The following is a 17,693-nucleotide window of genomic DNA, read 5'->3' as shown; positions in this document are numbered from 1 at the left end:
CTACAGATAAAAAAGACAACATAAAGTTTGACTAAATCTGGCTATACGTTATTAGATTTAAAAAAAAAAAATTGTACGAACATTCATACGAAAATTCTCAGTACATTTACTGCCTTGATAAAGGTTGTTCGAAAGTAGTTCAAAAGTTAGTTTGATTTTAACATTAAGTTTTGTAGTAAATGGATTTTCTTTTCTTTGAGAAAATGTTTCCATTTTCTCATCACTGCTGTTAAAAACTAAACAAACATTCTTAAAACAAAACATTTCAAACAAAACTCTGCTAGTGTATACCCTTATTTTAAGGTGGCACAAAGTGAAAATGTCTCTTGTATGGTATGGTAGAAGACACTGCAGGGCTCTGTACACAGAACTTACTGTCGCTGTGCTCATGAACTGTACTGTAAGTCAAACTTTCAGAAATACATACTTTTGTATCCTGGGAAATATACAGTATGTGCTGAAAGTTGTAAAAGTAAATGTTTCATGTTATGGGTGCTAAATGCATATGTTTTTTGGTTGTAGACAGATAGCTTTTTTAATTATTTTAACATATTATTTTATGATATGATATTAGTATAGTAGAACACAATATTTATTCAAATGTGACTTTTCATTACCTGTCTAGAGGTCCATTGAAATGTCATACCTCTGGTGCTTCTCTGATCTATTTTTTTGGTTGCCATTTGATTATACACTATGATGTTTGTGGACACCTGACAATCACATATTTTTACCCATATAGCCAAAATTATGTGCACACCCCCTCAAAATTATTGAGTTCAGGTATTTCCAGTGAAGAGTACTGTGTGTGACTTTGTGACAACAGTTTAAGGAAAGTCCATTTCTGTTCCAGCATGACTGTGCCCTTGTGCACAAAGCCAGGTCCATAAAGTCATAGTTTGACATGGTTTGGTGGAGGACAAGCATAGAGCCCTGACTTCAACCTATTAAACACCTTTGAGATGAGTTGGAACACCAATTGCAAGCCAAGGTTTCTGACCTAACATCAGTACTTGACCTTACAAATACTTCTTGGTTTAACCTCTTCCCGTCCCCCAATTGTATATAGATGGCAGATGGGAAGCTTTGCTGATGAGGGCTAACGTATCTGATCACCGCCATACCCCATACCAGCGTCCTGATCACCGCTGCACCCCATACCAGGGTCCTGATCACCACCATACCACATACCAGCGTTCTGATCACTGCCATACCCTATGCCAGCAGCCTGATCATCACCATACCCCATATCAGCATCCTGATCACCCCCATACCAGTTTCCTGGCTACTGCCATACCAACGTCCTCATCACCACCATACCTCATGCTAACATCCTGCTCGCTCCCATACCTGCACCCTGATCACTGCCATACGCCGTATCAGCGTCTGGCATTTTTGGGTCTCAACTGATGAATATTTAATTATATACCATAGTGTGTATACTCTATAGCTTTCACACAGAGTAAATAATATACACTGTTTTGGGTTATTTTTACCCCAAAAATGTAGCAGAATACATTTTGAGCGCTGAGCAAACCCTTTGGCGCTATATAAACTCGATAAATAAATAAATAAATAAAGTTACGAAGACAAATTATATATTTGAAAATTTTATAACAAAAACTAAGCAAAACATGATTTTTTTTCAAAATTTTCTGTATTTTTTTTCATTTATATACCAAAAAATAAAAAATCCAATGGTGATCAAATACCACAAAAAGAAAGCTTTATCTGTCTCAAAAAAAAGATAAAATTTCATATGGGTAGTGTTGTATGAGTAATTGTCACTCAAAGTGTGATAGTGCTGAAAACTGAAAATTGGCCTAGACTGGAAGGTGCAAAAGTATCCAGACTTGAAGTGGTTAATAGTGGTTGAAGTGGTTAATAGACACATATTCCCACAGACACACTCCAAAAGGGGGCATTAGTATTATTGCCGATGGCATTGGAATAGGATGTCCAACAAGCTCATGCATGTGTTATGGTCAGATGTCATCTAGTGTATCCTATGTTAGGAGGCACACTTTTACTTATCGTAACAAGACAAAATGCAGCATTTGTTGTGCCACTATGCTAGAGATTACTGGTCAGTACCAGGCAACATAGTATATTCTAGTGATGAAAATCCACAAATGAAGTGTTAGCAACTGAAAGTCTAAATAAGAGGACCTGACTCCAAATGTGCAGATCCTCCTTACCTTTGCTAGTGTTCCCTGTTTTGCACTTCCCACTTTCATATTGCTGTGCCTCTCTTTCTCTTCCCCCAGAAGTAATCGTATCATTCTTTTCTCTCTTTGCCTCTCTCACTATTGTTCTGGTGTGAAAGGAATGACAGGACAGTGGGATGTGAGGGCAGCATTCCCAACACTGCTCCTTTGCAGGAAATTAGCCACAGGAAGAATGGCAGTCTCCCAGACCTGGATTGCAGTGAGCAGGCCTTGCTGGGCAGCATGAGGAGTCAAGAGGAGAGCCCTAATCCAACCAGCTACAGTTTAGCCGATGACTCCAGCAGCACGGAGCGAATCACGGAGAGTACAGTCATCACCTTACCTGATGCTGGAATGGCTTCCGACTGCACCGTGGTACAGAGTGAGGACTCATCTCGCTCTCTGTGTATCCCTACATGCTTTCACTGCTATTACTACTATTTCTCTGTGTTTACTGTTGAATAAACTTTTATTAAGTGTTTACATTCGGTGGTGTATTTTTTTGTGTTACAACTAAATCAGTTTACTCAAAATTTTTGGTTGGGTTCTAGTGACTGAAGGAAGAGATGGAGATGCCAGTCTTGTATGTCAGGAACAGGAGAAGGATGAGGAAGAGGTGGAGGATGGAGAAGAGCAAGCCATGAAAAGGAAAGAGAAAGTCTTAGAGTCCCCAAAAGCCATTGTACCATACAGTTCAATGCTTATCTTCAGTTCTACCAATCCGTAAGTCAGTGTCATTTTTTTATTGATTGTCATATCACCACCTTCGGATTTTGACAGTCACCATAGACCGTATCTTTCTTTTCAATGTGTTGGTAGGCTGATCTGTGCAATATTGTAGTTGACAACACTAGTTTACAGATCTAGTTTACATGTGTTGTGCTGTTATGCAGTTGTTAGGGTTTAGAGATAGATTCCTGACTATTCAGGGATCTGTTGTGAAAACTCAGTGGTCATTTGGCTTCCATATGTGTTTGGGAGTATGGAAATAAGCATCTAGTATTGACATAAGTCAGTTATCAACCCCATTAAGACCTCTATCACTGAGCCCGATGGGCAGGGTGAAATGTGTCAGGAGGCATGGCCTGCGAAGGAGAGCTGTCTGAGGGTGTTCCATATCTACATCCACACTGTGGTGGGGCTAAGAGTGCAGCTTCTTAACAGACAATGCATTCATCACTGAAGGATAAGTGAATGCTGACACCCCTATCTCTGAGGACCAGAGGGAATCAGCTCATCCTCAGCTTTGAGTGGCACTCTAAGTTTCATTACATGCCCCATTGGGATGTTGACTATGATAGATAAAATCACTACCTAGAAAACAAAGGAAAGATGTGGCAACCCAGATCATACACTAGCATTTAGCACCAGGAGCTACCTTCAGATATCCTTACACTAACCCTCTTTAAAATAAATTTAAACCCATGTTTGTATACTCGCCTCTCCTGCATCAAGATCCTCTGCACCAAAGACAAACCTTTCCTGTGCTTAAAGATACCAGCTTCAGGATCCCACACTGAAGGAATCTTTCCTGGTGAGTATTTGGTAAAACCTTGAAATGAGTGTATTCGGGTTTTTCTGGAGATGTGTCAGTGACATGCTTCCTGGTGTGACATGAGCTAAAACAGTGTTCTAGCATAATCTATACTACAACAGCAGCATGACCCACTTGTTAAAGAACTGAAGCAGCGAGACACACTTTGAAATGTGTGAGACTGTAAGATCTCGTTCAGCTTCTAGTGAGCCTGTAAGAAGCTTTGCTGGGTGGTGTATAATGTACAGTACATAACCATTTTAGGGGAGAGGAATGTTACACTGGAGTTTTTATATGAATTGTGTACGATGTAGAGTTTTTTTTGCCTTCAAAATTCCTTCAGCGGGATACCATTGGCTACTTCCATTTTTTTTAGTTTCTAACTTTTTAATTCGTTGAAGCTCAGAAAAATGTATCTTAAGCAAATCCTGAGTCAGATTCATGTGTTGGGAGCTATCTGTGCTGTTGAGCAAATCTTTAGATATTCCCATTATAAACATCCAGATTGTCACATTCCTTGACCAAAAACATACATACTAGTTTTGAGTCAGTGAAGCTGGACTTCTTCAGCTTTGCTGAAAGTGACCAAAACACCCAGAACTACTTTATAGACCAATAATGAGAGCTTGGAGGCTTCTTTTGTAGATATTTTGTTTTAAGCACTTTATTCCATTTCCCTGAATAGCAATGTGGTGTTGGTTGTGAAGTGGGATAAGAATTGGCAGTCTTGTTATCTGATATTTTTTATTCTTAGGGTAAGGAAAGTATGTCATTACATTGTGAATCTGAGATATTTTGAGATGTGCATCCTTCTAGTGATTGCTGCCAGTAGTATCGCCCTAGCAGCTGAGGACCCAGTGTTGACCAACTCTGACCACAACAAAGTGAGTTGTAAATTTTCCACTCAAAAATGTGTGCCCATCTTGCATCATTTTAATCATGTATTTTTCTTGTCTTTAGTTTTGTGAGCACATACCAGCTGTGTCTCACTATTGCAAAATTAGACTGAATAATCACATCTTGTGCTGTCTTTTTACAGGTTCTCCGCTACTTTGACTATGTTTTCACTGGTGTTTTTACTTTTGAGATGGTTATAAAGGTAAGTTCAGCCATAGTTTATACAAAACCTTGCCTCTGGAGCTGTCCACATTAATATAGGTAACTCCAACTAAAACTTTATTTTGTTTAGACTGGAGCATAGTTAGTTAATCTGTTAGCATTTTTTCTGCCTGCTGCCTTGTTGAAAAGATTTGCACTCTTTCCCTGTTCCAATGCTCACTGTCACAACAACCAAACAGAAACATGTCTAATGGGGACACAGAGAGAAATAAAAAAACCTGATCGAGGTTCTAGTCGATCTCCACTCTTTACCAAATGTAAAGTTTGGGTCAGCTGTCTACTTTTCATTTAAACTATTACTTATGGTCACTTTTGTAGGCCTTCTCCTTTCCATACATAATAAAGTAGAACTGTTTCTTCATGGTGTCACCAGAACAGTTGCCATAATTTGCAAGTATGGCAGACTTACTTCCTAAAATGTCCTCTTCCAGCACTTGAGGTCTCCACTACCCTTCTTTGCTGCCGTTTAATCCTGGTCTTCTTCCTGGTCCAGCATCTTCTTTCTTCATTCATTAATTGGCTACTGATAATATAGATCCCTCACATGTGCACAGGAGGTACAGTGTCTTGGCACCAAACTCTTAATTCCTGAATCTTACACTAAATACATTGCCAGTTAAAAAATGTTCAATATCCATGTTTTTCCTTTTTTTATTGAAATGAACATAGTTTAGGTTGTCAACATTTTGTGGCATGAAAGCATAGAAAAAAAAAATTGGAAAAAAAAGAAATCATGAAATTGTTTTGCCCAAAGTTAATCTTAATTTATGACCCAGGTTGCAATTAGTTGTCATTTTCAAGAAAGTACAGTCAAACATGCCTTTGGTATGCTTTCTACAGTGAAAATTCAATATTGTTCGAAAGATTTTTCCCAACAGTATTACAAAGGATTCCACAAATATGTTGTAGGCTGCTTTGCTTTCACCTTTCTGTCCAGTTCATGCAAAACCAGTGCAACAGTGTTTAACTCTGGAGACTATATTGGCCATTCGATGATTTGAAGCTCACCAATATTGTTATTTTCTTCTAAGGTATCTCTGACATAGCATGGGTTATTACTTTGTTGAATAATGAGCCCCAATTATCATAGACCAGAGGGTATTGCATGGTGCTGCAAAATGTTGTGGTAAACCTTTGGTGCAGGGTGCCAGTCCCTCTGTGAATGTTGCCAGATCTGAATCCAACAAAAGAGCTCCAGATAATCATTTTCCCTAACTGTTTGATAGTTGGTATCACACACTGGAAAACCAACCTTTCTCTTACTTGAAGGTGTACAAAAACCTTGCTTGATGTACCAAAAATTTTGAGTTATGATAAATTGGTCCTTAAGACATTGTTTCAGTCTTCAGTAGTCCACTGGCCCAGGCAAGCCTCTTTTTAATTTGTAATAAGTCAGACAAGTTTATCTCAACCTTGCCTTTTACACTTTTATAATATTTTAAATACTGTGTGTATATATATATATATATATATATATATATATATATATTCTATATTGCCAAAAGTATTGGGACACCCCTCCAAGTCATTGGATTCAAGTGTTCCAATCACCTCCATGGCCACAGGTGTATAAAATCAAGAACCTAGGCATGCAGACCGCTTCTACAAACATTTGTGAAAGAATGGGTCGCTCTCAGGAGCTGAGTGTATTCAAGCCTGGTACCGTAATATGTTGCCACCTGTGCAGCAAGTCCAATCCGTGAAATTTCCTTGCTACTAAATATTCCATGGTCAACTGTTGGTGGTATTTTAACAAAATGGAAGCAACTGGGAACAACAGCAACTCAGCCACGAAGTGGTAGGTCAAGTAAAATGACAGAGCGGGGTCAGCGCATGCTGAAACGCAGTGTGCAGAAGTCGCCAACTGTCTGCAGAGTCAATAGCTAAAGACCTCCAAACTTTGTGTAACCTTCAGATTAGCACAACAACAGTGTGCAGAGAGCTTCATGGAATGGGTTTCTATGGCAAAGCAGCTGCATCCAAGCCTTACAGCACCAAGTGCAATACAAAGCATCGGATGCAGTGGTGTAATGCAAGCCACCACCACTGGACTCTAGAGCAGTGGAGACGTGTTCTCTGGAGTGACAAATCACGCTTCTCTGTCTGGCAATCCAATGGACATGTATGGGTTTGGCGGTTGCCAGGACAACAGTACTTGCCTGACTGCATTGTGCCAAGTGTAAAGTTTGGTGGAGGGGGGATTATAGTGTGGGGTTGTTTTTCAGGGGTTGGGCTTGGCCCCTTAATTCCAGTTATGGAAACTCTTAAGGCGTCAGCATACCAAGACATTTTAGACAATTTCATGCTCCAACTTTGTGGGAACACTTTGGGGATGGCCCCTTCCTGTTCCAACATGACTGCACACCAGTGCACAAAAGCAAGGTCCATAAAGACATGAATGAGTGAGTTTGGGGTGGAGGAACTTGACTGACTTGCACAGAGTCCTGACCTCAACCCAATAGGACACCTTTGGTTGGATGCGAGCTAGGCCTTCTTGTCCGACATCAGTGCCTGACCTCACAAATGCGCTTCTGGAAGAATGGTCAACCATTACCATAGACACATTCCTAAACCTTGTGGACAGCCTTCACAGAAGAGTTGAAGCTGTTATAGCTGCAAAGGGCAGGCCAGCTCAATATTGAACCCTACAAACTAAGACTGGGATGCCATTAAAGTTCATGTGCGTGTAAAGGCAGGCATCCCAATACTTTTGGCAATATAGTGTATATATACTATATATATATATATATATATATATATATATATATATACTATACTATACATTGTCTTTGGATTCTTTTTGTTTTTCAGACATTTAAATTTGTATTCCAGCTTAATAAGACAACACTGCCACATATGTTATCCGTACTGACTTACCCCTAGTGTGTATTAATGGAGGTTCCTACTATATTAGCTAGTACCAAATTAGGAGAGCTTTCTGTAATCACCCTGCCATCCTGTAGAATGGTGCATACAAATACCACCTTAGTGTTCCTGCAGAGCAGATGCAAGTATCAGCAGGTAAGACTGTAGGTGTGTACCTAATACTTGAATGGTAAAGAGTAAAAAAATATATTTATGTCTTTCACAGCTGTTAAAATGAGCATGTGGCATGTGTGCTGATTTTTTTGTCTTTATCATGTATGTTTACAATAATCTTCTTCTTCACAGATGATTGACCAGGGTTTGATCCTACATGAAGGTTCATACTTCCGTGACCTCTGGAATATCTTAGATTTTGTAGTTGTCGTGGGTGCATTAATAGCTTTTGCTTTGGCGTAAGTATTAAGAAATGTTTCTTTTCCTGTATGTTTTTTATTCTTAAAATTTTTGCCATCCTGGTATTTTCCCACTTTTTACCAAAACTATTCTTATATGCTGCCTTCTCTTGCTTTCTATTCCCATCCATCCTTCTTATTTCATGGATAAACACAGGAATGTTTTGGGGTAAATATGAACTTGTCTTGTGAAGAAGCCATTGTGAGCTTTTGTATTGTCAACATACCACAGACATTATATTGTTTTTGTGTCACTGTTATCTGACTGTAATCCTTGAAAACACACACCCACCTTGATTAAGCTACCTATGGATGTTAGGTGGCAGTAGAATGTTTGGAAACCATTAAACTGACTAATGATCCTTCCCCAGAGAAACACAATGTTTATCCTACAGTGCCACGCTTATCTCAAGGAAACAAAAGACCACTCAGTTTTCAAGGGCCATCATAACATAAATGAACCATACAAAAAAGGCAATTAATTACCTAACTAATTTACCTTTAATGAATCATGGCATACCATACCAGAATTTCACTTATTAACATAACAATATGGAATAAAACTGAACTCCAGGCAAACATCTAACCGCATAGATGGAATATATATACAGTTTGAGAGCTTTCTACCTTCCAGAGAGCTTGTACTATTTTTTTGATAAACACAAAACTTCATTCATAAATGTTTTATCTACTTAGACCCCAGCTTTAGGTATGGATGGATATTTATGAGTAATATCAATAATCTGGTCATTTATTTTGATAATCTGTTAATATGGAGACTAACACATGAATGGGTCAGAATTGCTTATTATTACTTACAAAATTTGTCAGTTGAGAAATAATTAAACCCCATGTGTATTTGTTGGAGTTCAGTTATCATCATTGCTGTATTAAAATGTTGCATTGGATTTGGTGGTATGTTACTCTGGAAGGTGAAGAACAATAACCTCCTCTACTTTTGTGTTTGATGATAAATCTATGAAAAAGCATTATGTACTACATAATCTGACTATGCCTTTCACAAAATGTTGGCCTTAGTATGCCCCAAAAGCCCTAAAATTAAACAGCCCTGCAATAGTTTTAACCAGAAAATACTTTCTATAAATGTTCCCTTTGCCTCCCCTGGCACCACAGTCATTGCCTGTTCCTGATGATTTTGGCAAGAATGAACACGGGTCATCTAGTGTGCTTGAATATTTGAAGCCATGGAAGTAAAACAGAACAAAGCCTATTCTATTTCATTGCAATAGTCGTCTCCATGCTTTCTGTGCTCTCTATTGCACTGGGGATGCTCAGACTATGTCCTTGCTCTGTGTCTGATATAGATGTTTCTGGCAGTCATCTTGTTTGGATATATTATGTGAACAGGCAAGTCAATCCATTCCCTCATATTCCCTCATCTGTGTTATTTGTAATTTACTTGTGGTGCATCTCTTAGGACTAACAAAGGACGAGACATCAAAACCATTAAGTCGTTACGTGTTCTGCGGGTGCTTCGTCCATTGAAAACCATCAAGCGTCTCCCCAAGCTGAAGGTAATAAGCAAAACAGAGCGTCAGAAAGGGATTTGAGGCATTACTTATCAAAGTCTTGCAGGTTTAAAACCAAGGCCGTGTTGGTGCACTTGGATAAATTACTTTAAATAGAAATGCTTTATAGGGATATATCTGACATAGTGACTGTTCTTGATCTACTTGCCCAAATTCTCTAGTCACAGCATTGGCACATTTATAAACAGAGCTTAAATCTTATGTTTTTCGTTCTCTTGATCTCTAAATAGTGAAAATAAACTTTATACTGAAGTAGGATGTAAACACAACTTGTAGGATGTCCTGAAGCAAACCAAGGCTTTGCCTGTTCACATACCAATCTGTAAAGGTCTGCTTTAAATCAAACCTGTTGCTTTGCCCTGTATGTAAAAAGCACAGATTTCAGTTAAATGATTTTATATACACTATGGTTGGAGTCATGGTAGGCATCACTCCATTGTAATATTGTTAAAGTAGTAATAACAGGTCCGTATATAAGGGGGCACCACCAGTCCTCCTGTACGGGGCCCAGGACAGCAGAGGGTACAGGCAGCTGGGTGAATCAGATGTGGGCAGGGAGGGTGATTGGCATGGCTGAGGGAGGAGGAACTGGAACCGATCCCCTGTATGGCTCTCTCTGCAGCAGCTGAAAGCTCTTTTCTTCTCCTCTTCCTCCTGCTGGCTTTCAGCTGCTGCAGAGAGAAACATACAGGGGATCAGTTCCAGTTATTGCCCCTCCCTGTGGACCAAACTTTTCCCCTGTATGCCCCCATTCCAACAGTGCTGCCAGCTTCCCTCCTCTTTCCCACCATCTGCTGCATGCACACAATAGGATCCTTCAAGACGGAGAGTGAGGGAAGGGTCTGGTACTGATCACTCACTGTTTTCATTCATAACTGAAGCAAAGTAAACTGTGTTTTTTTGGGGGGGAGGATCCCTGTCAGGTTGGCTGTATGATGCTTCGGTTTCTAACAGCAGCCCTGCGTATTAAACCCTCAGCTTTTTTAGCTTGACAGGTTAAGCTGTATACCCCTGTATACCCCCACTCCAACAGTGCTGCCAGCTTCCCTCCTCTGTCCCACCATCTGCTGCATGCACACAATAGGATCCTTCAAGATGGAGAGTGAGGGAAGGGTCTGGTACCGATCACTCATTGTTTTCATTCATAACTGAAGCAAAGTAAACTGTGTTTTTTTGGGGGGAGGATCCCTGTCAGGTTGGCTGTATGATGTTTCGGTTTCTAACAGCAGCCCTGCGTATTAAACCCGCAGCTTTTTTAGCTTGACAGGTTAAGCATAATTGCATTTCTCGCTCAAGAGAAAAAGGTTTCCCTTGCCTTCTGCCAGAAAGGTGAGTATTCCTCTTCTTTTTTTATGGGGTTCTATGGGGTTTTTTTTTTGCCTAATGGCTTCTAGCTAGTGGCAGGGTCATTTTAATTCCTAGTACAACTGACCATATAAGTGCCCAATCAACATATCTAAGAAATACTTGTTCTTTCATAATGCTAAATACAATGTTCCTTTTTCTTGTGAAAACTGAATATGTGATTTTCTCCCCAGGCAGTGTTTGATTGTGTGGTTAACTCTTTGAAGAATGTCTTTAATATCCTCATCGTGTACAAACTCTTCATGTTTATATTTGCCGTCATCGCTGTTCAGCTCTTCAAGGGCAAGTTCTTTTACTGCACAGACAGCTCAAAGGATACAGAGAAGGAATGCATGTACGTCTGGAGAATTAATGTGTCTCTGGGGATCTCGTCCTCCTCTACAATGCAATCAGAAATGTACAAGGAAGTTCATATACATAATTCTTTCATCAGTGGATCATTGTATTACTGTCTGTCTGCTGCCACGATCTTGCTATGGCAAGGACAGAGCACTGATGATATCCATATAACAAACAAAGGATCCGAGCAAAGTATTATGGTTTATGACAGTTCACACCAGTGGACTCCTGCTTGATATTATTATTCTGTGTGCTTTTAGCTGCACTGAGTCATAGGATTTTTAAAGGGCCTGTAATGTTATACCAGAAAAGGCGAGTAATAATTACACTCACACATATGTATGTAAAATTAACATACCATTACAGAAAATGAGATAGTATTTAAAGCGGCATAGTCAAAAAGGTTGACTAGTTCTATACTTGGATATTGCGATATTCAACCTCATTTTAAAGGCTTGTGTTGTTTGGGCAAATGCATTTTGTTTTCAAGTGCATTCCACTTGCATTTAAATCAGTCTGAGATACTTTTAAAATAGGAGTTTGAAAGGAACATTTGATCATGGTTCTGTCTACACCAAGAAGTTACAGTAGCTGTCACTGCTGAGCCAATGAAATGCAGGTGCACATTTACAAAGGGATGGGAATGCTCTTGATATCATTGATCTAATATGGACACCAGGCCATATAGGGTCAATGTGCGATGAGGTCATTTTAGGTGAATAATGTCATGAGCATCTCCCCCTCTCCTTTTGTGTATGATAACCGCAGGGCAGAAAATCTACTGCCAGCAGCTCATTATTACTAATGAAGTGAAACTGACCTTCTTTTAGGCTTCATCAGCCTACTACAAGCTGCCTTTAAATGTCTATTGGTATGTATGGAGAAGGAAGCATCTTAAGTATGCTCCAAACTAAGATTTTATTTTAGTTACAATTCATTGTGCCTTTTATTTCTTGTGTTTGGTAAGCCCCCCACAGATTTCTGGAATGGCTGCCATTGTCCTTTGCTGTGTACTTTTAACTTGCAGCATCAGGGCTCACTTCTCCTGCCACATTCACCATAATGTAAAATAAAGGAAATGTGTAACAGAATGAAGGACACTGAATTGTTGCGCTGAGATATTACCAACAGAGTTCCCCAGTCATTTAGCAAGCCATTGGGCAATTTAATAGCAGTAATGTTCTTAGTGGGAGAACGATGATTTTCTTTATATCAATATTATTTTTAATAAAGTAAAGCGCAATCTGTGCATTCTGTGAGCAACTTCTAACATATGTACTTGTGAGTACTTTGAGGCTTATTTGTTTTTAAATGTAGAAAAGGAACAGGGAACACAAGTGGAGTTATTTTCCTTCAGGATTCCTATTTACTGTTCCCATACATTAAGTTGAAACTTGATTGGTTGCTATGAGCATCAACTCCACTTTTGTTCTGAAATGCTTTTGTCTAGTTTTAACACATTGTACTACTATGGTTGATTTACTAAAACTGGAAAATGCTAAATCTTATGCAGCTGTGCATTGAAACCAATCCCAATCAGCTTCTAACTTCAGCTTGTCCAAATAAGCCTTGACAAAAAAATCTGGAAACGAACTGGTTTCTATGCAGAACTGCACCAGATGTTAGTAAATCAACTCAATTGTGCCTACAGTACTCATTGAGTTGTTAGATCTATAGTTACATAGTCCATCCAGTTCAACTGTTAAAAAAAAAGGTATAATCCTATACACATAGTTGATCCAGAGGAAGGCAAAAAAACCCCAGCAAAGCATGATCCAATTTGCTCCTGCAGGGAAAAAATTTTAGATTAGAATATAAAGCTAAATAGGGTGGAAAACCTAAACCAGTTGTTCTTAAACAAAGTTCATTAACTGATCTGTTTAAGCCATTTTCTGGAGAAAGGATTTGTAGGGCCTGATAAAAATGTTAGTGTCTTACATTGACAATATATGGACTGACTGTGTGCTTCATCTGTTTAGAGGAAGTTTCATAGATCATGAGAAAAACAAAATGGAGGTCAAACGTAGAGAGTGGAAAAGGTACGAGTTCCATTACGACAACATCATTTGGGCTCTTCTTACTCTCTTCACTGTGTCCACGGGGGAAGGTTGGCCTCAGTAAGTACCATTCATAGAGCATATCCATGTTTAAAGTAATACAGTAAGACTGAATATTTCCCATGGGACCTGTGTTATCTTTTTGTGATTAGGGTTTTGCAACATTCTGTGGATGTGACTGAGGAGGACCGAGGTCCTAGTCGTGGCAATCGCATGGAGATGTCAATCTTCTATGTTGTCTACTTTGTAGTCTTTCCCTTCTTCTTTGTCAATATCTTTGTGGCTCTGATTATCATCACTTTCCAAGAACAAGGGGACAAGATGATGGAAGAGTGCCGGCTGGAAAAGAATGAGGTGATCGATAGCTTCATGCAGGGGCAGACTGACAACTCATGGGGCCCCCATGCAACAAGAGATAATGGGGCCCCCTGTGTCTCCACCTACACTCAATCCACACCCACACAACAAACCACTTACATATTGCAGCTCAGCTGCATAGAAAGGGCATTAAAAATAATTTTTTAAATAATAAAACAACTTTGTGGGGTCATAATAATATATAGTGCAGCGCTGGTGTATTAATTAAAAAAAGAACATGCTAAAATGAATACAAATAAAATAGTTCATAAAGTCCTTCCACAATTAAGTGACCATATGTGTATGAAGGTCTTCCTCCTTATAAAGGTGACTGGTATCGGATAGAAAAAATGCGCACTCACCGACCGCACATTTTAAATGCGCCTTTGTGCACTCTTATGCAGATGACCAGCCAGACATGCAGATCCTAAGGACACATGGACCATCCCTCTCAAATACTGACATCGGCCTTGGGTGCAGTACCTCCAGGTATATAGAGCCCTTTCGTTCCAAAAGATAGGCAGGCAGGGGTCCCCCTCCTGGTTCCAGGTACCCCAGAAATGGTAGATGCAGATCGTCGTTTGGAACGAAAGGGCTCTATATACCTGGAGGTACTGCACCCAAGGCCGATGTCAGTATTTGAGAGGGATGGTCCATGTGTCCTTAGGATCTGCATGTCTGGCTGGTCATCTGCATAAGAGTGCACAAAGGCGCATTTAAAATGTGCGGTCGGTGAGTGCGCATTTTTTCTATCCGATACCAGTCACCTTTATAAGGAGGAAGACCTTCATACACCTATGGTCACTTAATTGTGGAAGGACTTTATGAACTATTTTATTTGTATTCATTTTAGCATGTTCTTTTTTTAATTAATACACCAGCGCTGCACTATATATTATTATTCTTGCTTAAAGGTCCAGTGATTCCTTAGAGTGTTCCAGCAGCTGAACTATGAGCGCTCGCTTTACCCTTATGCCAACTTTGTGGGGTCCCCCCTCTATTCATACCAAGCCCTTTGAGTCTGGTATGGGTTTTGAGGGAGGCCCCCACATCAAAATTTAAAAAAAATGGTGCGGAATCCCCCCAAGATCCTTACCAGTCCCTTATCCCCCCCCCCCCAAAAAAAAAACCTTGTCCCCATGTTGATGTGTCCGCATGTAGATGGGGACAAGGGCCTCTTCCCCACAACTCTGGCCTGTGGTCGTGGGTGTCTGGGGCAGGGGGCTTATCGGAATCTTGAAGCCCCCTTTACCAAGGGGGCCCCCAGATCCCACCCCCCCATGTGAATGAGTATGGGCTGCATGGTACCGCTACCCATTCACAAAAAAAAGTGTAGTGTGAAAAAAGACAGGAGACAGTCTTTGACAAGTCCTTTATTAAAAGAAGAAAAATAAAAGAATGTCCCCCGAAGTAGATCCAACGTCAATCATGATGCCCTCCGCCGAAGCTACCCGAAAAAAGAAAAAAAGGCTCTGCTCCCGATGCTGGCTCCCAGCCGTCTGATTGTTTCGCTGGCTTGACTGTTCTCAAATATATAAAGGGTGGGGCCACCAGGGACATCACATGTGTGACCCCGCCCCTTGTGGCGTCATCAACCGGGGCATACTGGGTCAATCATGTCACAAGGAGGCGGGGACACACACACGTGATGTCACTGGGTGGCCCCACCCCTTACATATGTAACAACTGTCAAGCCAGCGGAGCAGTCAGGTGGGCAGGAGCCAGCATTGGAAACGGAGCCTTCTTTTTTCCTTTTTCTTTTTTCGGGTTGACGTTGGATCTACTTCGGAGGACATTCTTTTATTTTTCTTCTATTAATAAAGGACTTGTCAGAGACTGTCTCCTGTCTTTTTTCACACTACACTTTTTTTTTGTGAATGGGTAGCGGTACCGTGTACTCAATATTCATTCACATGGGGGGGCGGGATCTGGGCACTTGCCCCCCCCCCCCTTTCCTGACCTGCTGAACTGCATGCTTGGATGGAACCCCATGCCATATTTTTATAATTGTTGGTGTGGAGGTCCCCCTCAAAATCCATACCAGACCCGAAGGGCTTGGTATGGATGGAGGGGGGACCCCACACCGTTTTTTTTATTATTTTTTAAATTTCCGGCAGTTCTATCTTTTACATTCAGCTGTCAGTGGGTAACCCCGGTGACAGCTTAAACATTAACGCATAGTTTTCACTACTAAAAGGCCACATGACTTGATAATATAACTCATGCAGTATTGTAGTAGAGTTTTTTGGTGGATTCAAGCTTTTTTTTTTTAAATGCTATACGGTATCCTACCACATAATCGGATGTGGTAAGATGCCGCTTAGTGAATTGTGTCCAGTGATCCTCTCACCGGGCCTCCTACTGACTCCGGGCCCTCGGGGAATGCCCGAATGGTCAGTCCACCCCTGGCTTCATGTATCTTGACTTTGAAACTTGTATCATACTACTATAAATATTTTTAAAAGTAGTACAAAATTACATATTTAATGCAATCTTTTAAAAGCATTAAATGGGCAGTTCTTTTACTGAGTCTGTCTGGTTTTCCTACCTGATTATCTTGCCAGTGGATCTGTCATTTATCCACTTCCACACAGGCCAAGCCATCCAAGAAAACTGGCAGGAAAAGGGCTGGGTCAAACTATGTAACTGCCAAGAATTTACACCATTTTTCCAAAAGAAGAAAAAAAAACTGTACCAGTTTAACCTTTGTTAGCTGTAGTTGGGTTTTAATTTGTTTGTCTTTTACTTAATACCCATTTAAATCTTCATGTCCATCTAAGGCAGGCCATAGACGAGTTGGAAACCAAACATTCTGTTGATCGAAAAACGAAAATGGAGCATACGCTTGTGCCATCATTTGTTGCGTTTTTCTAAACAAAATCCAACATGTTGGATCAAGCACTTTCGATTGTGACACAAAAATCACGTGTCAAAGCTGGCACACTAATGATGCAAAAAACGAACGACCAAGAATTTTTGTACGGTTTTTGACTCATCTGTGGTCTGCTTTACAACACTGCCATGCAATTTGCAGAACAAAGTACATTACGTTACATCGATATGTTAAAGCCAGTGAAAAGACAATGGATCTACACACATGATCAAAACGTAACCTCTTCACATCGACCGTTCGCAAATATGCAGCTTTTTTCCATGGGACTGCTAATCTGCATACCTGTGTTTGTCCAGCTCAGAGACCGGGTCTGGGTCACCTGATTGTTGTGATAGCCTCTGATTGGCTATCACAGTGGTCAGTCACTGTGAAGCAGGCCCCTGTGTTCTCTCTGAATGGAGGAGAGTGTGTGTGTAAAAATAAATATAATTTTTTTTTTTTTAAACCTGGATCAAGGTTTGATCTAGATCACTGCCAGGGTCAAAGGTCAAATTCAGGGTCAGCATTTTGGGGGGGGGGGGGGTCAGGATTTTTTAAAATTTTTAAATTAGTATCAGTGTCAGTTAGTGGCAGGATAAAAAAAAAAATGCGACTGATGTGTCTGGGCCGTACTACGGGTACAAACAACAATTAACATACACATATGGTATTGCTGCAATCGTCAGAAGTGAGAAAAATTATTTTGTTTTTTTCTTTGGTGGCAGGTTATGGTAGTAGCAAGAAATATACAGCTGAATTAAATTATTAAATTCAATTAAAAATGATTTTTTTTTTTACTATTTTGGACTAGTTTTCCTTTGTTAATAAAAATGAAATCAGGAGATATCCATTACTATTTACCACCAATGAAAGCCCAATTTGTCCTGGTTTTAATTTTAAAGTATTTTTATGATTTTTAGATACACACGGTGATAGGATCAGCTACATTTTAAATACATGTTCATTACCGTCTGTGCCCCTTATGGGAAAATGTACCCTCCCTACCTACACAATG

The 17,693-nt window shown here is 40.0% G+C and overlaps 1 protein-coding gene across 8 annotated transcripts in view; it reads left to right on the top strand.

Moving 5' to 3' along the window:
• CACNA1E (calcium voltage-gated channel subunit alpha1 E) overlaps nt 1–17,693 on the top strand; it is a 1,021,369-nt gene that overhangs the window by 936,081 nt on the left and 67,595 nt on the right. For all 8 annotated transcript variants that reach the window (XM_089671475.1, XM_089671472.1, XM_089671471.1 and 5 more), the window contains 9 exons: nt 2,327–2,589; nt 2,759–2,930; nt 4,496–4,625; nt 4,781–4,840; nt 8,032–8,138; nt 9,577–9,673; nt 11,227–11,387; nt 13,372–13,509; nt 13,602–13,803. In XM_089671475.1, the coding sequence (XP_089527601.1) occupies nt 2,327–2,589; nt 2,759–2,930; nt 4,496–4,625; nt 4,781–4,840; nt 8,032–8,138; nt 9,577–9,673; nt 11,227–11,387; nt 13,372–13,509; nt 13,602–13,803 (1,330 nt within the window). The remainder of the gene's footprint in view (nt 1–2,326; nt 2,590–2,758; nt 2,931–4,495; nt 4,626–4,780; nt 4,841–8,031; nt 8,139–9,576; nt 9,674–11,226; nt 11,388–13,371; nt 13,510–13,601; nt 13,804–17,693) is intronic.

Source organism: Staurois parvus, unplaced genomic scaffold, assembly GCF_062004578.1.
Source record: "Staurois parvus isolate SC_StPar_1 unplaced genomic scaffold, SC_StPar_1.0 ptg000106l, whole genome shotgun sequence".
Classification (NCBI taxonomy): Eukaryota; Metazoa; Chordata; class Amphibia; order Anura; family Ranidae; genus Staurois; species Staurois parvus.
This window is presented reverse-complemented; position numbering and strand designations above follow the sequence as displayed.